Below are 23377 nucleotides of genomic sequence, written 5' to 3' on the forward strand. Positions count from 1 at the left end.
TAGACTCAACATGTAGAATATGTCAGTGTGGTGATGTCATAATGTGGTATAGACTCAACAGTTAGAATGTATCAGTGTGGTGATGTCATAATGTGTTATAGACTCAACAGGTAGAATGTGTTGGTGTGGTGATGTCATAATGTGCTATAGACTCAACAGTTATAATGTGTCTGTGTGTGTCTTAATAGTAACACTGTGTGTGTGCAGGTTTCCCTCCTCCCAGCGGCCCCCCTCCCTCTCTCATCCCCACCTTGGACAGGTAAGACAGCGTCACCTTGTAGAGATCTAAGGCAGCGTTTACACAGGCAACCCAATTCTGATCTGTTAACCCAATTATTTACAGAAGAGCTGATCTGTTTAAATTGCGTTGGCATATTGGCTGGAAGTCTATGGGTATCTGCTAGCATGCTATGGGTATCTGCTAGCATGCTATCTGCTAGCATGCTATGGCTATCTGCTAGCATGCTATGGGTATCTGCTAGCATGCTATGGGTATCTGCTATAGCATGCTATGGGTATCTGCTATAGCATGCTATGGGTATCTGCTATAGCATGCTATGGGTATCTGCTATAGCATGCTATGGGTATCTGCTAGCATGCTATGGGTATCTGCTAGCATGCTATGGGTATCTGCTATAGCATGCTATGGGTATCTGCTATAGCATGCTATGGGTATCTGCTATAGCATGCTATGGGTATCTGCTATAGCATGCTATGGGTATCTGCTATAGCATGCTATGGGTATCTGCTATAGCATGCTATGGGTATCTGCTATAGCATGCTATGGGTATCTGCTATAGCATGCTATGGGTATCTGCTAGCATGCTATGGGTATCTGCTATAGCATGCTAGTAGATACCCATCGACTTCCAGTCAACGCGCTAACTCTATTTAACATTGGCTCACGAATACTACCTCTAACTTCCTTCATGCTGGACACAGAGACATAAACACGCTGTCCACGACTCCATCTGACTCTGAAAATAGAAATAGATAAAGAGCATCATTACCAGAATCCAGAAATATCCATTTGATATGATTGATTGGATCAATATGTAAATGGGTTCTAAAGTATTGGTTAAAATGGCTTTGATATATTGAACTTTTTTTTTTATTGATTATTTTTTTTATAGCAGTGGGCATCCAGGTGGATATGATGTTCGTCCCGTTCCACCATACCCCTTCCCCACAGGTAGGGGGCGACAAACACACACTATCACTTTCAATCGATGTTATATTATATACATCTGTTCAAAAATGGATCCCTATTCCCTATGTAGTGCGCTACCGTTGACTAAGGTGCCATTTCCGATGTAGCCTCACTCTCAATCCCTTTCAATTAATAATAAGTTATTATTATATTAAATGGGATTAAATCAATCCATGGGCTTCATTTAACAAGATATATAGGATGAGTCCCAATGGGACCCAATCTGGCCTATATAATGCATTTCTTTTAAGCAGGGTCGATAGGGCTGTGGGCAAAAGTAGTGCACTATGTAGGGAATAGGGTGTCATAGGGCTCTGGTCTAAAGTAGTGCACTATATATAGGGAATAGGGTGCCATAGGGCTCTGGTCTAAAGTAGTGCACTAGATATAGGGAATAGGGTGCCATAGGGCTCTGGTCTAAAGCAGTGCCCTATATAGGTCTCCAGTTGGGAAGCACCCATTTATGAACTTGGTCCAAAGTTTGATTGATATTAGGGCCGGTACGATACCAGTATCGCCATCCTCATTAGTATCGTGGCAAGGAAACACAAAGCAGATTGAATTGATTGATTGTCGGAAACAAACATCATTATGTCGGAAACAAACATCATTATGTCGGAAACAAACATCATTATGTCGGAAACGAACATCATGTCGGGAAACGGACATCATTATGTCGGAAACGAACATCATTATGTTGGAAAACAGCCCTGATGTTGGAAAACAGCCCTGATGTTGCCTGATGTTGGAAACTAACATTATTATGTTGGAAACAAACATTATGTTGGAAACAAACATCATTATGTTGGAAACAAACATCATTATGTTGGAAACTAACATCATTATGTTGGAAACCAGCCCTGATGTTGGAAACAAATATCATTATGTTGGAAAACAGCCCTGATGTTGGAAAACAGCCCTGATGTTGCCTGATGTTGGAAACTAACATGATTATGTTGGAAAACAGCCCTGATGTTGGAAACAAACATCATTATGTTGGAAACAAACATCATTATGTTGGAAACTAACATCATTATGTTGGAAACCAGCCCTGATGTTGGAAAACAGCCCTGATGTTGGAAACAAATATCATTATGTTGGAAAACAGCCCTGATGTTGGAAAACAGCCCTGATGTTGCCTGATGTTGGAAAACAGCCCTTATGTTGGAAACTAACATTATTATGTTGGAAAACAGCCCTGATGTTGGAAAACAGCCCTGATGTTGGAAAACAGCCCTGATGTTGGAAACAAATATCGTTATGTTGGAAAACAGCCCTGATGTTGGAAAACAGCCCTGATGTTGGAAAACAGCCCTGATGTTGGAAACAAATATCATTATGTTGGGAAACAGCCCTGATGTTGGGAAACAGCCCTGATGTTGGAAAATAACCCTGATGTTGGAAACAAACATCATTATGTTGGAAAACAGCCCTGATGTTGGAAAACAGCCCTGATGTTGGAAACAAACATCATTATGTTGGAAAACAGCCCTGATGTTGGAAACAAACATCATTATGTTGGACAACAGCCCTGATGTTGGAAACAAACATCATTATGTTGGAAAACAGCCCTGATGTTGGAAACAAACATCATTATGTTGGAAAACAGCCCTGATGTTGGAAAACAGCCCTGATATTGGAAACAAACATCATTATGTTGGAAAACAGCCCTGATGTTGGAAATCAGCCCTGATGTTGGAAACAAATATTATGTTGGAAAACAGCCCTGATGTTGGAAACAAACATCATTATGTTGGAAAACAGCCCTGATGTTGGAAATCAGCCCTGATGTTGGAAACAAACATTATGTTGGAAAACAGCCCTGATGTTGGAAAACAGCCCTGATGCTGGAAACAAACATCATTATGTTGGAAAACAGCCCTGATGTTGGAAACAAACATTATGTTGGAAAACTGCCCTGATGTTGGAAACAAACATTATGTTGGAAAACAGCCCTGATGTTGGAAACAAACATTATGTTGGAAAACAGCCCTGATGTTGGAAATCAGCCCTGATGTTGGAAACAAACATTATGTTGGAAAACAGCCCTGATGTTGGAAAACAGCCCTGATGTTGGAAAACAGCCCTGATGTTGGAAATCAGCCCTAATGTTGGAAAACAGCCCTGATGTTGGAAAACAGCCCTGATGTTGGAAAACAGCCCTGATGTTGGAAAACAGCCCTGATGTTGGAAATCAGCCCTGATGTTGGAAAACAGCCCTGATGTTGGAAAATAACCCTGATGTTGGAAAACAGCCCTGATGTTGGAAACAAATATCATTATGTTGGAAAACAGCCCTGATGTTGGAAAACAGCCCTGATGTTGGAAACAAACATCATTATGTTGGAAAACAGCCCTGATGTTGGAAACAAACATCATTATGTTGGACAACAGCCCTGATGTTGGAAACAAACATCATTATGTTGGAAAACAGCCCTGATGTTGGAAACAAACATCATTATGTTGGAAAACAGCCCTGATGTTGGAAAACAGCCCTGATATTGGAAACAAACATTATGTTGGAAAACAGCCCTGATGTTGGAAATCAGCCCTGATGTTGGAAACAAACATTATGTTGGAAAACAGCCCTGATGTTGGAAAACAGCCCTGATGCTGGAAACAAACATCATTATGTTGGAAAACAGCCCTGATGTTGGAAACAAACATTATGTTGGAAAACTGCCCTGATGTTGGAAACAAACATTATGTTGGAAAACAGCCCTGATGTTGGAAATCAGCCCTGATGTTGGAAACAAACATTATGTTGGAAAACAGCCCTGATGTTGGAAATCAGCCCTGATGTTGGAAAACAGCCCTGATGTTGGAAAACAGCCCTGATGTTGGAAATCAGCCCTGATGTTGGAAATCAGCCCTGATGTTGGAAATCAGCCCTGATGTTGGAAAACAGCCCTGATGTTGGAAAACAGCCCTGATGTTGGAAATCAGCCCTGATGTTGGAAAACAGCCCTGATGTTGGAAAACAGCCCTGATGTTAGAAAACAGAGTCACATTGTATTTATTTTCCAAGCTACAGCACACCATATTTGACATCCAGCAGTTTTTTAAAGCACCAAACAGTTTAGTCTGTTACGAATACTGCTATCGTCTCGGCCGTCGTTGATATGGGAAGTATTTTAACTCCACATGGAAGTTTTTTTTAGGTGGGTACACACTGATATGTTCACACAATATTGTAATAATCGATCATGTTTATTGTCCCTCAGGTGGTTTCCCTCCTCCTATGACAGGTATGTCATCACTACAGTATATCCTCACAGTATATCACTACAGTATATCCTTCTCCTCCTCACTACAGTATATCACTACAGTATGTCCTCATCACTACAGTATATCCTCAACACAACAGTATATCACTACAGTATATCCTCCTCCTCCTCACTACAGTATATCACTACAGTATATCACTACAGTATATCCTCCTCCTCACTACAGTATATCACTACAGTATATCCTCCTCATCACTACAGTATATCACTACAGTATATCCTCCTCATCACTACAGTATATCACTACAGTATATCCTCCTCATCACTACAGTATGTCACTACAGTATATCCTCCTCATCACTACAGTATATCACTACAGTATATCCTCCTCATCACTACAGTATATCACTACAGTATATCCTCCTCCTCATCACTACAGTATATCACTACAGTATATCCTCCTCCTCACTACAGTATATCACTACAGTATATCCTTCTCCTCCTCACTACAGTATATCACTACAGTATATCCTCCTCCTCACTACAGTATATCACTACAGTATATCCTCATCACTACAGTATATCACTACAGTATATCACTACAGTATATCACTACAGTATATCACTACAGTATATCCTCCTCATCACTACAGTATCACTGCAGTATATCACTACAGTATATCCTCCTCCTCACTACAGTACATCCTCCTCCTCATCACTACAGTATATCACTACAGTACATCCTCCTCCTCATCACTACAGTATATCACTACAGTATATCCTCCTCATCACTACAGTATATCACTACAGTATATCCTCCTCCTCATCACTACAGTATATCACTACAGTATATCCTCGTCCTCCTCACTACAGTATATCACTACAGTATATCACTACAGTATATCCTCGTCCTCCTCACTACAGTATATCACTACAGTATATCCTCCTCTCCCTCACAGTATATCACTACATTATATCCTCCTCTTCCTCACAGTATATCACTACAGTATATCACTACAGTATATCCTCCTCATCACTACAGTATATCACTACACTATATCCTCATCACGACAGTATATCACTACAGTATATCCTCCTCCTCATCACTACAGTATATCACTACAGTAAATCCTCATCACGACAGTATATCACTACAGTATATCCTCATCACAACAGTATATCACTACAGTATATCCTCATCACTACAGTATATCCTCCTCTTCCACACTACAGTATATCCTCATCACTACAGTATATCACTACAGTATATCCTCATCATTACAGTATATCACTACAGTATATCACTACAGTATATCCTCCTCCTCCTCACTACAGTATATCACTACAGTATATCCTCATCCTCTCTGTCTCCAGGTGGCTACCCTCCTCCTATGCCAGGTGTGGTGTCTCCATGGCCTCCTATGATGGACCAGTCTAAACAGTGGGACTACTACCCTCCAGGTAAACCAGTCTAAACAGTAGTACTGCTACCCTCCAGGTAAACCAGTCTAAACAGTAGTACTGCTACCCTCCAGGTAAACCAGTCTACCCTCCAGGTAAACCAGTCTACACTCCAGGTAAACCAGTCTAAACAGTAGTACTGCTACCCTCCAGGTAAACCAGTCTAAACAGGAGGACTGCTACCCTCCTCCAGGTAAACCAGTCTACCCTCCAGGTAAACCAGTCTACCCTCCAGGTAAACCAGTCTAAACAGTAGGACTACTACCCTCCTCCAGGTAAACCAGTCTACCCTCCAGGTAAACCAGTCTAAACAGTAGTACTGCTACCCTCCAGGTAAACCAGTCTACCCTCCAGGTAAACCAGTCTACCCTCCAGGTAAACCAGTCTAAACAGTAGTACTGCTACCCTCCAGGTAAACCAGTCTACCCTCCAGGTAAACCAGTCTAAACAGTAGTACTACTACCCTCCAGGTAAACCAGTCTACCCTCCAGGTAAACCAGTCTAAACAGTAGTACTGCTACCCTCCTCCAGGTAAACCAGTCTACCCTCCAGGTAAACCAGTCTAAACAGTAGTACTGCTACCCTCCAGGTAAACCAGTCTACCCTCCAGGTAAACCAGTCTACCCTCCAGGTAAACCAGTCTACCCTCCAGGTAAACCAGTCTACCCTCCAGGTAAACCAGTCTACCCTCCAGGTAAACCAGTCTAAACAGTAGTAGTGCTACCCTCCAGGTAAACCAGTCTAAACAGTAGGACTGCTACCCTCCAGGTAAACCAGTCTACCCTCCAGGTAAACCAGTCTAAACAGTGGGACTACTACCCTCCAGGTAAACCAGTCTACCCTCCAGGTAAACCAGTCTAAACAGTAGTACTGCTACCCTCCAGGTAAACCAGTCTACCCTCCAGGTAAACCAGTCTAAACAGTAGTACTACTACCCTCCAGGTAAACCAGTCTACCCTCCAGGTAAACCAGTCTAAACAGTAGTACTGCTACCCTCCTCCAGGTAAACCAGTCTACCCTCCAGGTAAACCAGTCTAAACAGTAGTACTGCTACCCTCCAGGTAAACCAGTCTAAACAGTAGTACTGCTACCCTCCAGGTAAACCAGTCTACCCTCCAGGTAAACCAGTCTACCCTCCAGGTAAACCAGTCTACCCTCCAGGTAAACCAGTCTACCCTCCAGGTAAACCAGTCTACCCTCCAGGTAAACCAGTCTACCCTCCAGGTAAACCAGTCTACCCTCCAGGTAAACCAGTCTAAACAGTAGTAGTGCTACCCTCCAGGTAAACCAGTCTAAACAGTAGGACTGCTACCCTCCAGGTAAACCAGTCTACCCTCCAGGTAAACCAGTCTACCCTCCAGGTAAACCAGTCTAAACAGTAGTACTGCTACCCTCCAGGTAAACCAGTCTACCCTCCAGGTAAACCAGTCTAAACAGTAGTACTGCTACCCTCCAGGTAAACCAGTCTACCCTCCAGGTAAACCAGTCTAAACAGTGGGACTACTACCCTCCAGGTAAACCAGTCTAAACATTAGTACTGCTACCCTCCAGGTAAACCAGTCTAAACAGTAGTACTGCTACCCTCCAGGTAAACCAGTCTACCCTCCAGGTAAACCAGTCTACCCTCCAGGTAAACCAGTCTACCCTCCAGGTAAACCAGTCTAAACAGTAGTACTGCTACCCTCCAGGTAAACCAGTCTACCCTCCAGGTAAACCAGTCTAAACAGTAGTACTGCTACCCTCCAGGTAAACCAGTCTACCCTCCAGGTAAACCAGTCTAAACAGTAGTACTGCTACCCTCCAGGTAAACCAGTCTACCCTCCAGGTAAACCAGTCTACCCTCCAGGTAAACCAGTCTACCCTCCAGGTAAACCAGTCTACCCTCCAGGTAAACCAGTCTACCCTCCAGGTAAACCAGTCTACCCTCCAGGTAAACCAGTCTACCCTCCAGGTAAACCAGTCTACCCTCCAGGTAAACCAGTCTAAACAGTAGTACTGCTACCCTCCAGGTAAACCAGTCTACCCTCCAGGTAAACCAGTCTACCCTCCAGGTAAACCAGTCTAAACAGTAGTACTGCTAGCCTCCAGGTAAACCGAAACAGGAGGGTGGTATAGACGATGTATTTATTTAATGTGATCAGCGGTAGATCTGTGTAATAGCAGAGTTTAAAGGTCATATCTGATTGAGCTGACCTATGCAGCGGTTACCGTGACGACGATCTCGGTGAACACAGGAGCATTGCCTTTTTAAAAAGGGGTCATAGCTGACGAAGCAGGATCAGATTGAATCCCAGCCTTTACTCTCTGTTAGTCAGCGCGCCTCTACAAACTGTTTTTGGGGTTTCAGCTAATGTTCTTTTACTCTAGTGATCAATCAATCAACCTGTCAATCAATAACCAATCAATCAGTCTGACCTGATGTTCTTTACTGTACTACTACCCACCAGGACCGGGACCGGGACCAGGACCCAGACGGGAGGACAAGAGGGAGAAGGAGAGAGAGAGACCCAGGGAGAGACCACATGAGAGGGAGAGAGAGCGAGAGCACAGCCCCTCCACTATGGCTTACAACAGGTTAGTCGAGGACGATGCAGGCGACAGCGGGTTAGTCGGACGACAGCGGGTTAGTCGAGGACGACGCAGGCGACAGCGGGTTAGTCGAGGACGACGCAGGCGACAACGGGTTAGTCGGACGACAGCGGGTTAGTCGAGGACGATGCAGGCGACAGCGGGTTAGTCGAGGACGACGCGGGCGACAACGGGTTAGTCGAGGACGACGCGGGCGACAACGGGTTAGTCGAGGACGACGCGGGCGACAACGGGTTAGTCGAGGACGACACGGGCGACATCGGGTTAGTCGAGGACGATGCAGGCGACAGCGGGTTAGTCGAGGACGACGACGCGGGCGACAGCGGGTTAGTCGAGGACGACGACGCGGGCGACAGCGGGTTAGTCGAGGACGACGACGCGGGCGACAGCGGGTTAGTCGAGGACGACGACGCGGGCGACAGCGGGTTAGTCGAGGACGACGACGCGGGCGACAGCGGGTTAGTCGAGGACGACGACGCGGGCGACAGCGGGTTAGTCGAGGACGACGACGCGGGCGACATCGGGTTAGTCGAGGACGACGACGCGGGCGACAGCGGGTTAGTCGAGGACGACGACGCGGGCGACAGCGGGTTAGTCGAGGACGACGACGCGGGCGACAGCGGGTTAGTCGAGGACGACGACGCGGGCGACAGCGGGCTAGTCGAGGACGACGACGCGGGCGACAGCGGGCTAGTCGAGGACTATCTTGTCTCATCGCTATAACTCCCGTACGGGCTCGGGAGAGACGAAGGTCGAAAGCCATTCGAAAGCCAGATGAAGGTCGAAAGCCAACTACCAACAGATTGGCACACCTCATCTCACTGTCCAATCAGAAAAGATCTGTTTAACTTCTAATGGGCAGGCTGGACGGTAGCTTCCCACCTGGCCAACATCCTGTGAAATTACAGAGCGTGAAATTCAAATTACAGAAATATAAATTTTTAACATTCATGTAAATAAAAGTGTTATACATCAAAATAAAGCTTAACCTTCTTGTTAATCCAGCCGCTGTGTCAGATTTCAAAAAGGCTTTACATCGAAAGCACACCATGCGATTATCTGAGGACAGCTCCTCGCATACAAAAGCATGAAAACAGTTTTCAACCAGGCAGGTGCGACACAAAAGTCAGAAATAGCGATATAATAAATGCCTTACCTTTGATGATCTTCTTCTGTTGGCATTCCAATAGGTCCCAGTTACATCACAAATGGTCCTTTTGTTCGATAAAGTCCTTCTTTATATCCATAAAAACTCAGTTTAGCTGGTCGAGCTTCAGTCAATAATCCACCCAGTTTCCCTCCTTTAAAACGCATACAAAATGAATCCCAAACGTTACTAATAAACTTATCCAAACAAGTCAAACAACGTTTATAATCAAACCTCAGGTACCCTGATACGTAAATAAACTATAAAATTTAAGACGGAGAATAGTATGTTCATTACCCGAGATAAATACCAAGGAACGCGCTTTCAAAACGCGCATGGAAACACTAACGCCAAAATGGGGGCCTCTTAGAAAAACTTCTTGCTCATTTTTCCAAAACTCAGCCCGAAACTCTTTCGAAAGACTGTTGACATTTAGTGGACGCCCTAGGAACTGCAATCTGGGAGGACTTCGCCTCATAAAAAACATGAAAGACATTGAAAACAGTGGTAGGCTGAATTTTTTTTTTTTTTTTTATGGGTTTGTCCTCTGGGTTTCGCCTGCCATATCAGTTCTGTAATACTCACAGACATTATTTTAACAGTTTTAGAAACTTTAGAGTGTTTTCTATCTACCAATTATATGTATATCCTAGCTTCTGGGCCTGAGTAACAGGCAGTTTACTTTGGGCACGCTTTTTATCCGAATGTGAAAATACTGCCCCCTACCCAAGAGAGGTTCAACAACGACCGACAGATTGACACAACTCATCTCACTGTCCAATCAGAAAAGATGATTGGTCATGTCACTGTCCAGCGTCCAATGAGATATTCTGTCTGTCTGTGATCTCCATAGTGACGAGGAGCGGTACCGTGGTTACCGGGAGTACCAGGCGGAGCGTGGCTACAGCGGCGGTGACCGCGGAGGAGGTGACCGTGGAGGAGGGGAGCGTGGAGGCGTAGACCGTGGAGGTGACCGTGGAGGGGGGGAGCGTGGCGGTGACCGTGGGAGTGGTGGTGAGCGTGGTGGTGGAGGCGGGGAGCGCCACAGAGACAGGTCGAGCCGTGAGAAGGAGGAGAGACACAGAGAGAGAAGACACAGAGAGAAGGAGGAGGGGAGACACAAGTCATCACGCAGGTACGCCCCACACTCACTCACTCACTCACTCACACACTCTCTCACTCACTCACATTATTTCACCTCTTTGTTGTATCAGAATCAGAACTGTCTTCCTTTTCTCTCTCTCTCTCTCTCTCTCTCTGTCTCCTCTCTGTCTGTTTCTCTCTCTCTCCCTCTCTCTCTCTGTCTGTCTCTCTGTCTCTCCCTCTCTCTCTCTCTCTGTCTCTCTCTCTGTCTCTCTCTCCCTCCCCCTCTCTCTCTCTCTCTCTCTCTCTCTCTCCCTCTCTGTCTCTCTCCCTCTCTCTCTCTGTCTCTCTCTCTCCCTCTCTCTCTTTGTCTGTCTCTCTCTCCTCTCTGTCTCTCTCTCTCTGTCTCTCTCTCTCTCTCTCTCCCCCCCCCCCCTTTCCCTCTCTCTCTCTCCCTCTCTCTCACTCTGAGCAGTAGCAGCAGGAGGAGACATGATAGTGAAGAAGGAGACGGTCACAGGAGACACAAACACAAGAAGAGCAAGAGGAGCAAGGAGGGCAAGGAACCTAGTGATGACATGGGAGGAGACCAGGAGAACCAGGACACCATGGAGTGATGAAGAGAACACCCACCTCTCCCTCTGTCCCTCTTCATCTCTCTCTCTCTCTCTCTCTGTCTATATGGGAGGAGACCAGGAGAACCAGGACACCATGGAGTGATGAAGAGAACACCCTCCTCTCCCTCTGTATCTCTCTCTCTCTCTCTGTCTACATGGGAGGAGACCAGGAGAACCAGGACACCATGGAGTGATGAAGAAAACACCCTCCTCTCCCTCTCCTCATCTCTCTCCCTCTGTTTCCCTCTATACGTCCCTCCATCTTTCTCTCTCTCCTCTCTCCCTCAGAGCACTGTTGTAGTTGATCATGCTCAGAGGTCGTTGTTGTTTACCCGTTCCCTTCGTAGTCATGACGATCGTAAACAACCCTTATCTTCTGTCATTTATTTTCGTCCCTCTATTTTCTTAACCAAACACCTCGCTGAAAGATGTCAATTTGTTGAATTAAAAAACAAGCTTTTGATAACTTCTGTGTGTTGGGTGGTTTCTGTGTGTAGCTGGTTGGTGTGTGTGTGTGTGTGTGTGTGTGGCTGGTTGGTGTGTGTGTGTGTGGCTGGTTGGTGTGTGTGTGGCTGGTTGGTGTGTGTGTGGCTGGAGGTGTGTTACTCTACAGTCTACTATCAGGGTAGTGACCATGCTGGAGGTATGTTACTCTACAGTCTACTATCAGGGTAGTGACCATGCTGGAGGTGTGTTACTGTACAGTCTACTATCAGGGTAGTGACCATGCTGGAGGTATGTTACTCTACAGTCTACTATCAGGGTAGTGACCATGCTGGAGGTGTGTTACTCTACAGTCTACTATCAGGGTAGTGACCATGCTGGAGGTATGTTACTGTACTCTACAGTCTACTATCAGGGTAGTGACCATGCTGGAGGTGTGTTACTGTACTCTACAGTCTACTATCAGGGTAGTGACCATGCTGGAGGTGTGTTACTGTACTCTACAGTCTACTATCAGGGTAGTGACCAGGCTGGAGGTGTGTTACTCTACAGTCTACTATCAGGGTAGTGACCATGCTGGAGGTATGTTACTCTACAGTCTACTATCATGGTAGTGACCAGGCTGGAGGTGTGTTACTCTACAGTCTACTATCAGGGTAGTGACCATGCTGGAGGTATGTTACTCTACAGTCTACTATCAGGGTAGTGACCAGGCTGGAGGTATGTTACTGTACTCTACAGTCTACTATCAGGGTAGTGACCATGCTGGAGGTGTGTTACTGTACTCTACAGTCTACTATCAGGGTAGTGACCATGCTGGAGGTGTGTTACTCTACAGTCTACTATCAGGGTAGTGACCATGCTGGAGGTGTGTTACTGTACTCTACAGTCTACTATCAGGGTAGTGACCATGCTGGAGGTGTGTTACTCTACAGTCTACTATCAGGGTAGTGACCGTGCTGGAGGTGTGTTACTGTACTCTACAGTCTACTATCAGGGTAGTGACCATGCTGGAGGTGTGTTACTCTACAGTCTACTATCAGGGTAGTGACCATGCTGGAGGTGTGTTACTCTACAGTCTACTATCAGGGTAGTGACCATGCTGGAGGTGTGTTACTGTACTCTACAGTCTACTATCAGGGTAGTGACCATGCTGGAGGTGTGTTACTGTACTCTACAGTCTACTATCAGGGTAGTGACCATGCTGGAGGTATGTTACTCTACAGTCTACTATCATGGTAGTGACCAGGCTGGAGGTGTGTTACTCTACAGTCTACTATCAGGGTAGTGACCATGCTGGAGGTATGTTACTGTACTCTACAGTCTACTATCAGGGTAGTGACCATGCTGGAGGTGTGTTACTGTACTCTACAGTCTACTATCAGGGTAGTGACCATGCTGGAGGTATGTTACTCTACAGTCTACTATCAGGGTAGTGACCATGCTGGAGGTATGTTACTCTACAGTCTACTATCAGGGTAGTGACCATGCTCGAGGTATGTTACTCTACAGTCTACTATCAGGGTAGTCACCATGCTGGAGGTGTGTTACTGTACTCTACAGTCTACTATCAGGGTAGTGACCATGCTGGAGGTATGTTACTCTACAGTCTACTATCAGGGTAGTCACCATGCTGGAGGTATGTTACTGTACTCTACAGTCTACTATCAGGGTAGTGACCATGCTGGAGGTGTGTTACTCTACAGTCTACTATCAGGGTAGTGACCATGCTGGAGGTATGTTACTCTACAGTCTACTATCAGGGTAGTGACCATGCTGGAGGTGTGTTACTCTACAGTCTACTATCAGGGTAGTGACCAGGCTGGAGGTGTGTTACTCTACAGTCTACTATCAGGGTAGTGACCAGGCTGGAGGTGTGTTACTCTACAGTCTACTATCAGGGTAGTGACCAGGCTGGAGGTATGTTACTCTACAGTCTACTATCAGGGTAGTGACCGTGCTGGAGGTGTGTTACTGTACAGTCTACTATCAGGGTAGTGACCATGCTGGAGGTGTGTTACTCTACAGTCTACTATCAGGGTAGTGACCATGCTGGAGGTATGTTACTCTACAGTCTACTATCAGGGTAGTGACCATGCTGGAGGTGTGTTACTGTACTCTACAGTCTACTATCAGGGTAGTGACCATGCTGGAGGTGTGTTACTGTACTCTACAGTCTACTATCAGGGTAGTGACCATGCTGGAGGTATGTTACTCTACAGTCTACTATCAGGGTAGTGACCATGCTGGAGGTATGTTACTCTACAGTCTACTATCAGGGTAGTGACCATGCTCGAGGTATGTTACTCTACAGTCTACTATCAGGGTAGTGACCATGCTGGAGGTATGTTACTCTACAGTCTACTATCAGGGTAGTGACCATGCTGGAGGTATGTTACTCTACAGTCTACTATCAGGGTAGTGACCATGCTGGAGGTGTGTTACTCTACAGTCTACTATCAGGGTAGTGACCATGCTGGAGGTATGTTACTGTACTCTAAATCAAATCACATTTTATTTGTCACATACACATGGTTAGCAGATGTTAATGCGAGTGTAGCGAAATGCTTGTGCTTCTAGTTCCGACAATGCAGTAATAACAAGTAATCTAACTAACAATTCCAAAACTACTGTCTTGTACACAGTGTAAGGGGATAAAGAATATGTACATAAGGATATATGAATGAGTGATGGTACAGAGCAGCATAGGCAAGATACAGTAGATGGTATCGAGTACAGTATGTACAAATGAGATGAGTATGTAAACAAAGTGGCATAGTTTACAGTCTCTCTTACTCTACAGTCTACTATCAGGGTTTTGACCATGCTGGAGGTGTGTTACTCTACAGTCTACTATCAGGGTAGTGACCATGCTGGAGGTATGTTACTCTACAGTCTACTATCAGGGTAGTGACCATGCTGGAGGTATGTTCCTCTACAGTCTACTATCAGGGAGCCAGGCTGCTCATGCTCCTCTAACCTGTGAGAACATCCTGAAACCCCTACAGATGATCTGGTGAGCATCTACACTGTCTAGTTCACTATATATCTATAGCGATCTTTCTGTTGGTCTGTGTGTCGGTTGTTCGGTCAGTCCGTCACTGTGTGTCTGCCTGTCTATATTCATTCGTAGTCTGTCTGCCTGTCGATTAATTCCTAGTCTGTCTGTCTATATTAATTCCCAGTCTGTCTGTCTATATTAATTCCCAGTCTGTCTGTCTATATTAATTCCCAGTCTGTCTGTCTATATTAATTCCCAGTCTGTGTGTCTGTCTATATTCCCAGTCTGTCTGTCTATATTAATTCCTAGTCTGTCTGTCTATATTAATTCCCAGTCTGTCTGTCTGTCTATATTAATTCCCAGTCTGTCTGTCTATATTAATTCCCTGTGTGTGTGTCTGTCTGTCTATATTAATTCCCAGTCTGTATAGAGCTCTGTCCAGAATTCTCTGAACAACTGGCTTCCAATGATAACTATTCCAGGGACCCGTTGGTCTGTATGCAGATACAGTCCCAGTGATGATGAAGATCACAGATGATCTCATTGAGAAGTTGGATGTTGGTAATGTTCTGTTGTTATGGAGTCAGGGGATCCAACCAGGTAGACTAGCTGTTGTTATGGAGTCAGGGGATCCAACCAGGTAGACTAGCTGTTGTTATGGAGTCAGGGGATCCAACCAGATAGACTAGCTGTTGTTATGGAGTCAGGGGATCCAACCAGGTAGACTAGCTATTGTTATGGAGTCAGGGGATCCAACCAGGTAGACTAGCTGTTGTTATGGAGTCAGGGGATCCAACCAGGTAGACTAGCTGTTGTTATGGAGTCAGGGGATCCAACCAGGTAGACTAGCTGTTGTTATGGAGTCAGGGGATCCAACCAGGTAGACTAGCTGTTGTTATGGAGTCAGGGCATCCAACCAGGTAGACTAGCTGTTGTTATGGGGTCAGGGGATCCAACCAGGTAGACTAGCTGTTGTTATGGGGTCAGATTATGGGGATCCAACCAGATAGACTAGCTGTTGTTATGGGGTCAGGGGATCCAACCAGGTAGACTAGCTGTTGTTATTGGGTCAGGGGATCCAACTAGGTAGACTAGCTGTTGTTATGGGGTCAGATTATGGGGATCCAACCAGATAGACTAGCTGTTGTTATGGAGTCAGGGGATCCAACCAGGTAGACTAGCTGTTGTTATGGAGTCAGGGGACCCAACCAGGTAGACTAGCTGTTGTTATGGGGTCAGGGGATCCAACCAGGTAGACTAGCTGTTGTTATGGGGTCAGATTATGGGGATCCAACCAGATAGACTAGCTGTTGTTATGGAGTCAGGGGACCCAACCAGTTAGACTAGCTGTTGTTATGGAGTCAGGGGATCCAACCAGGTAGACTAGCTGTTGTTATGGGGTCAGGGTATCCAACCAGGTAGACTAGCTGTTGTTATGGGGTCAGATTATGGGGATCCAACCAGATAGACTAGCTGTTGTTATGTGGTCAGGGGATCCAACTAGGTAGACTAGCTGTTGTTATGGGGTCAGAGACAGCACACCAAGCTTTTTCAGGGCGGTTGTGAAAATGACAGGGATTGACTTTGAGATGGAGTTATTCAGTGATGATGAGAGGACAGTATGGAAAGAAAAAGTATCACGAGGTAGGAGCACATGTCAATTATTTCACCTTTATTTAACCAGGTAGGCTAGTTGAGAACACCTTTATTTAACCAGGTAGGCTAGTTGAGAACAAGTTCTCGTTTACATCTGGGACCTGGCCAAGATAAAACAAAGCAGTTTGACACAAACAAACAACACAGTGTTACACATGGAGTAAACAAACATGCAGTCAACAATACATTAGAAAGGTCTGTATACAGTGAGTGCAAATGAGGTAGGATAAGGGAGTTAAAGGCAATAAATAGGCCAGAGTGGCGAAGTAATTACAATATAGCAATTAAACACTGGAATGGTAGATGTGCAGAAGATGAATGTACAAGTAGAGATACTGGGGTGCAAAGGAGCAAGATAAATAAATAAATACAGTATGGGGATGAGGTAGTTGGATGGGCTATTTGCAGATTGGCTATGTACAGGTGCAGTGATCTGTGAGCTGCTCTGACAGCTGGTCAATCATCACTTTGTACTTTAGTACCAGATGCTGTTTAGAGTGATATAACCTCGTGTTGTTTATCTTTCAGATGAATACATCTCTGACACCCGTTCAACAAGTAAGTAAACATGAGTTACAGTGCATTCAGAAAGTATTCAGACCCCTTGACTTTTTCCACATTTTTTTACAGCCTTGTTCTAAAATGTTGTTTTTTTACCTCATCAACACAAAGCAAAAACAGAAATTTTTGCAAATAAAAAAAACAGAGTTCAATCTTGGTTTCATCATAACATCATATCATTTAAGTGCCTTTTGGCAAACTCCAAGCGGGCTGTCATGTGCCTTTTACTGAGGAGTGGCTTCCGTTTGGCCTCTCTACCATAAAGGCCTGATTGGTGGAGTGCTGCAGAGATGGTTGTCCTTCTAGAAGGTTCTCCCATCTCCACAGAGTAACTATGGAGCTCTGTCAGAGTGACAATCGGGTTCTTGGTCACCTCCCTTCTCCCCCGATTGGTCAGTTTGGCCGGGTGGCCAGCTCTATGAAGAGTCTTGGTTCCAAACTCCTTCCATTTCAGAATGATGGAGGCCACTGTGTTCTTGGGGACCTTCAATGCAGCAGAAATGTTTTGGTACCCTTCCCCAGATCTGTGCCTCGACACAATCCTGTCTCGGCGCTCTACTGACAATTCCTTCGACCTCATGGTTTGGTTTTTGCTCCGACATGCACTGTCAACTGTGGGACCTTTTATATAGACAGGTGTGTGCCTTTCCAAATCACGTCCAATCAATTGAATTTACCACAGGTGGACTCCAATCAAGTTGTAGAAACATCTCAAGGATGATCAATGGAAACAGGATGCACCTGAGCTCAATTTGGAGTCTCACAGCAAAGGGTCTGAGTACGTATGTAAATACAGGTGTTTCTGTTTATATTTAGTATATTTGCAAAAACCTGTTTTCACTTTGTCATTATGGGGTATTGTGATGTCATTATGGGGTGTTGTGATGTCATTATGGGGTGTTGTGATGTCATTATGGGGTATTGTGATGTCATTATGGGGTGTTGTGATGTCATTATGGGGTGTTGTGATGTCATTATGGGGTATTGTGATGTCATTATGGGGTGTTGTGTGTAGATTGATGAGGGAAAACAAGTCTGTAACGCAACAAAATGTGGAAAAAGTCAAGGGGTCTGAATACTTTCTGAATGCTCTGTACAAACCAATGACTTGAGGGCCAGTCAACATGGTTTACTGTAGGACCTGGACTAGTGCAGATTAGTAAAAGACTGTCTTCAAGAACAATGACATCTCCTCCAGGACTTGATGTAGATTAGCCTGGTTCTGAATGCCCCAATGACATCTCCTCCAGGACTTGATGTAGATTAGCCTGGTTCTGAATGTCCCAATGACATCTCCTCCAGGACTTGATGTAGATTAGCCTGGTTCTGAATGTCCCAATGACATCTCCTCCAGGACTTGATGTAGATTAGCCTGGTTCTGAATGTCCCAATGACATCTCCTCCAGGACTTGATGTAGATTAGCCTGGTTCTGAATGTCCCAATGACATCTCCTCCAGGACTTGATGTAGATTAGCCTGGTTCTGAATGTCCCAATGACATCTCCTCCAGGACTTGATGTAGATTAGCCTGGTTCTGAATGTCCCAATGACATCTCCTCCAGGACTTGATGGAGATTAACCTGGTTCTGAATATCCCAATGACATCTCCTCCAGGACTTGATATAGATTAGCCTGGTTCTGAATGCCCCAATGACATCTCCTCCAGGACTTGATGTAGATTAGCCTGGTTCTGAATGTCCCAATGACATCTCCTCCAGGACTTGATGGAGATTAGCCTGGTTCTGAATGTCCCAATGACATCTCCTCCAGGACTTGATGTAGATTAGCCTGGTTCTGAAGGACCCAATGACATCTCCTCCAGGACTTGATGTAGATTAGCCTGGTTCTGAATGACCCAATGACATCTCCTCCAGGACTTGATGTAGATTAGCCTGGTTCTGAATGCCCCAATGACATCTCCTCCAGGACTTGATGTAGATTAGCCTGGTTCTGAATGTCCCAATGACATCTCCTCCGGGACTTGATGTAGATTAGCCTGGTTCTGAATGTCCCAATGACATCTCCTCCGGGACTTGATGTAGATTAGCCTGGTTCTGAATGTCCCAATGACATCTCCTCCAGGACTTGATGGAGATTAGCCTGGTTCTGAATGTCCCAATGACATCTCCTCCAGGACTTGATGTAGATTAGCCTGGTTCTGAATGCCTCAGACTGTTTTTCTATGTCTGTGAAACCGTACCTAAATGTGAATATGTGGTATGTTCAGGTCATTATTGTAAAATATAATGTTTTCTCAATACTTGTTATTTTAGGAGTCTTCTAAATGACTGAAATGTAAATGTACAAATGTTGTTATTTTGTAACCTGACTCTCTCAGGTGCTGTGTCGGGGGCAGGAGGTCCGGCTGAGAGCAGTCTGACTGGTTCTCCAGAGCACCAGCTGCTTTCTGTACGGACAGAGTTTGTCAAACGAGTATCAGGACCTGTCCTGGATGGTCTGCTGGACGGACTCCTGCAACACACAGTCATCAACCAGGATGAAATGGAGTCAGTGAAGGTGATCGCTGAGAGGGCAGAGAAGGCACGTGACATCATCGACATTGTGTTGAGAAAAGGAACTGAGTCGTGTTCCAGGATGATCAACCTTCTTGGGGAGCTGGACCACTGTCTTTGTTCACAGCTTCAGATCAACAGTGTTGGGGTACCAACCTAATGGTAGAAGGGATAGTAACAGTGTTGGGGTACCAACCTAATGTTAGAATGGATAGTAACAGTGTTGGGGTACCAACCTAATGGTAGAATGGACAGTAACAGTGTTGGGGTACCAACCTAATGGTAGAATGGACAGTAACAGTGTTGGGGTACCAACCTAATGGTAGAATAGATAGTAACACTCCTATTCATACATACCTGATCCTAGATCGTCACTCAAGACATCAGTCGGGAAGTTAAAGCTTGGTCACAAATGGGTCTTCCAAATGGACAATGACCCCAAGCATACTTCCAAAGTTGTGGCAAAATGGCTTAAGGACAACAAAGTCAAGGTATTGGAGTGGCCATCACAAAGCCCTGACCTAGAAAATTTGTGGGCAGAACTGAAAAAGCATGCGTGAGCAAGGAGGCCTAAAAACCTGACTCAGTTACACCAGCTCTGTCAGGAGGAATGGGCCAAAATTCACCCAACTTATTGTGGGAAGCTTGTGGAAGGCTACCTGAAACGTTTGACCCAAGTTAAACAATTTAAAGGAAATGCTACCAAATACTAATTGAGTGTATGTAAACTTCTGACCCACTGGGAATGTGGTGAAATAAATAAAAGCTGAAATAAATCATTATCTTTACTATTATTCTGACATTTCACATTCTTAAAATAAAGTGGTGATCCTAACTGACCTAAGACAGGGAATTTTTACAGGGATTAAATGTCAGGAATTGTGATTGGCTAAGGTGTATGTAAATTAACCAATCAGAAAGCTAATTGATGGCCGGTAAACCAATCAGAAAGCTAATTGATGGCCCCGGTAAACCAATCAGAAAGCTAGTTTATGCCGTATGAACCTAAGTGGTCTTGGTGAGACCAACCCTCCTCCCAGAGAGCTACTGGGTCTGCAGGCTTTTGCTTCAGCCCTGCTCTAACACACCTCATTCTGCCAGTCAAGGTTCTGATTAGACTGATTAGTAGAATCAGGTGTTAGAGCAGGGTCAGAGCAAAAGCCTGCACGGCCAGTAGTATCTCTCCAGGAGTAGGATTGGCCGTCCTGTTTTAATTTGACATATTCCTCTATCTCCATGGTAACCCCCTGAGCATGACCCTCGACCTTTACTGATCAGCCAAAGCTGTCCCAAATGGCATCCTATTCCCTATACAGAGCCCTATGGGCCCTGGTCTAAAGTAGTGCACTACATAGGGAATAGGGTCCTGGTCTAAAGTAATGCACTACATAGGGAATAGGGCCCTGGTTTAAAGTAGTGCACTATATAGGGAATAGGGCCCTGGTCTAAAGTAGTGCACTATATCGGGAATAGGGCCCTGGTCTAAAGTTGTGCACGACATAGGGAATAGAGTACCATTTGGGACAGACAGAGACTCAAGACTGAGTGTTTAACAGTAAAAAGAGATTGAGAAATGACAACAGAGAAGGTGGTTAAAAGTAGGGAGAGCCCTGATGTAGGGTTCTTTTGATTGGTACTGAATGTCTTGTAAATATGAATTATATACAGTCCCAGTCAAACGTTAGTCATTTAGGTTGTCAGTTTCTTTATTTTTTGCTATTTTCTACATTGTAGAATACTAGCAAAGACATAAACTATGAAATAACACATATGGAATCATGTAGTAACCCAAAAAGTGTTAAACAAATCAAAATGGGCCCTGGTCTATATTTTAGATTCTTCAAAGTAGCCACCCTTTGCCTTGATGACATCTTGTCTTCTGATTATCTTGATCTCCGGCTCCCTCTTGAGTCATTTGTGTGTCTTAATTATTTTCGTCGAAACAGTGCGCTTAAAGCATCAGACAAGCTCAGTGCATAGACCTATAGTTGATTTCATTAAAACACAGGGTGTGTCTATGTGGAAAAATCTGGTACATTTACAGAAGTGTTTATTGATGTGAAGAATCCTTGTCAAATACATGGAATACATGTAAGGAAGGAATGTGTTCTGTCTGTATGTATCTATGTGAGTTGGTTCTCTGATTGCTGTGATTAGTTCAATGTAACATCATATACTGTACATTCTAATCAGTCCGTATTGGGTCTGCAGAATCATTGTATATCATTGGTTACCCATCCTATCATGTTACCTCACAGATGTGACTGTCTAGCTCAGCGGTTCCCATCCTATCATGTTACCAGACAGATGTGACTGTCTAGCTCAGCGGTTCCCATCCTATCATGTTACCAGACAGATGTGACTGTCTAGCTCAGCGGTTCCCATCCTATCATGTTACCTCACAGATGTGACTGTCTAGCTCAGCGATTCCCATCCTATCATGTTACCAGACAGATGTGACTGTCTAGCTCAGCGGTTCCCAAACTTTCCCATTCTGGAGATCATCAAATCACCGTCAAAAGGTCTTGAGGACCACCATTCACGGAGTCGCTGATATTTTTCCACATCAAATATATTGATGGTTAAATTCTGTTAATAGATGTGATTGTATTTAGGCCTGTACAGGCCTATTATTATTATTATTATTATAAACTATTTGCATTGTGAAAAAGAACGTAAAATTGCTTATAATACCATTAATACTCCATACTGTTATAATTTTTAAAATAATAAAATACTAGAATCTAAAAATAATTGCAGATCACTTGCACCACCCCCACGGACCACAGGTTGGGAACCACTGGTCTAGAGTCATTCAGCCAAACCTGGTTGTCACACTGCCCCCTCCTGGTAGACATACAGACTTGAAATCATTGGCCACTTTAATAAATGGTTGACTAGTCACTTTAATAATGCCAGTTTAATAATGTTTACATATCTTGCATCACTCATCTCATATGTATATACTGCATTTTATACCATCTAGTGCATCTTGCCTATGCCGCTCGGTCATCGCTCATCCATATCTTTATATGCATATATTTTTATTCGATCCGTTTAACTTAGATTTGTGTGAATTATTTATTATTCTTGTTGTGGAATTGTTAGATTAGATTAGCCCCCAGGTACCCATCTAATTATGTAACTTATATTACAGCTGTCCACCAATAAAACGCCCTCTGAGACTCTGATACCTCCTGTTCGAAATGGAAGAGTCTATTTGGTAAGAACACCTTTTAATTTACCTGCGCTGTTGAGTGGAACAAACTACCACAGAAACTCGTCGACATTTAAATAATGTCTAAAGTTGGCTAATGATGGAAAATAAACCATTCTATTGGTCCATGTCAGTAGGTAAGGCTCTACGCTACGACAATGTCCTCCTGTCCTTTGTGCTGTGTTATGTGGAGCCGAGGCCTACTATGACTCGAAAAACATTTAAGAGGACCACAATAGAAATGTGTTTTCAAACGTACTTTTTGCGTCATTCTCGATGATTGTAAATGCTTTATCAACGTGTGGTTGCATGGACAGGCATTAATGACCGGTGCAACAATAACAGATCTCATACATTGGGGTTATCAGAAGACAAATGGTCTCTTTCAGCTTTTAAAAAGATCCTACATTGTAACACCATTCAACTGATTAGAAAATTGAACTGTTGATAAACCTCTTCCGACGCAAAACTAAACAGAACTCTTCAAACTCAGAACAGTATATATCTGTTCCTATAATAATTTTTAACATCAAGATCAGGGGAGAGCACGAACGCAGTCCCCCACTACCAGAAATTATGCAATCGAGAATTCCACATTTGACTCAGAAATTATGCAATCGAGATTTCCACATTTGAGAAATTCTTAGGGGT

General features: G+C 44.4%; 2 protein-coding genes across 5 annotated transcripts in view; both read left to right on the plus strand.

Moving 5' to 3' along the window:
* LOC139374596 (FIP1 like 1b (S. cerevisiae)) overlaps nt 1-11800 on the plus strand; it is a 40148-nt gene extending 28348 nt beyond the window's left edge. For 2 of the 4 annotated variants that reach the window (XM_071115613.1, XM_071115614.1), the window contains exons 13-19: nt 208-259; nt 1134-1192; nt 4435-4458; nt 5812-5898; nt 8346-8472; nt 10488-10769; nt 11193-11800. In XM_071115613.1, the coding sequence (XP_070971714.1) occupies nt 208-259; nt 1134-1192; nt 4435-4458; nt 5812-5898; nt 8346-8472; nt 10488-10769; nt 11193-11334 (773 nt within the window). In that variant the 3' untranslated portion in view covers nt 11335-11800. Of the gene's footprint in view, nt 1-207; nt 260-1133; nt 1193-4434; nt 4463-5811; nt 5899-8345; nt 8473-10487; nt 10770-11192 lie in introns of all 4 variants that reach the window. The other 2 variants (XM_071115616.1, XM_071115615.1) reach the window with 2 other exon arrangements.
* Nucleotides 11801-16314: 4514 nt separating this feature from the next.
* Nucleotides 16315-20370, plus strand: LOC139374610 (caspase recruitment domain-containing protein 18-like). Its single transcript, XM_071115638.1, has 3 exons — nt 16315-16423; nt 16964-16993; nt 19335-20370. Exons 1-3 carry the CDS (start codon nt 16348-16350, stop codon nt 19667-19669), a joined length of 441 nt encoding a protein of 146 aa, XP_070971739.1. The 5' UTR covers nt 16315-16347; the 3' UTR covers nt 19670-20370.
* Nucleotides 20371-23377: the final 3007 nt, after the last annotated feature.

The sequence above is a fragment of the Oncorhynchus clarkii genome, chromosome 19 (assembly GCF_045791955.1).
Source record: "Oncorhynchus clarkii lewisi isolate Uvic-CL-2024 chromosome 19, UVic_Ocla_1.0, whole genome shotgun sequence".
In the NCBI taxonomy this organism is placed as follows: Eukaryota; Metazoa; Chordata; class Actinopteri; order Salmoniformes; family Salmonidae; genus Oncorhynchus; species Oncorhynchus clarkii.

Coding starts and splice junctions, on each gene's coding strand:
- LOC139374610 (XM_071115638.1), top strand. CDS start 16,348: ATGACAGGGATTGACTTTGAGATGGAGTTATTCAGTGATGATGAGAGG. Junction 16,424..16,963: donor GAAAGAAAAAGTATCACGAG/GTAGGAGCACAT, acceptor TTTATCTTTCAG/ATGAATACATCTCTGACACC. Junction 16,994..19,334: donor CTCTGACACCCGTTCAACAA/GTAAGTAAACAT, acceptor TGACTCTCTCAG/GTGCTGTGTCGGGGGCAGGA.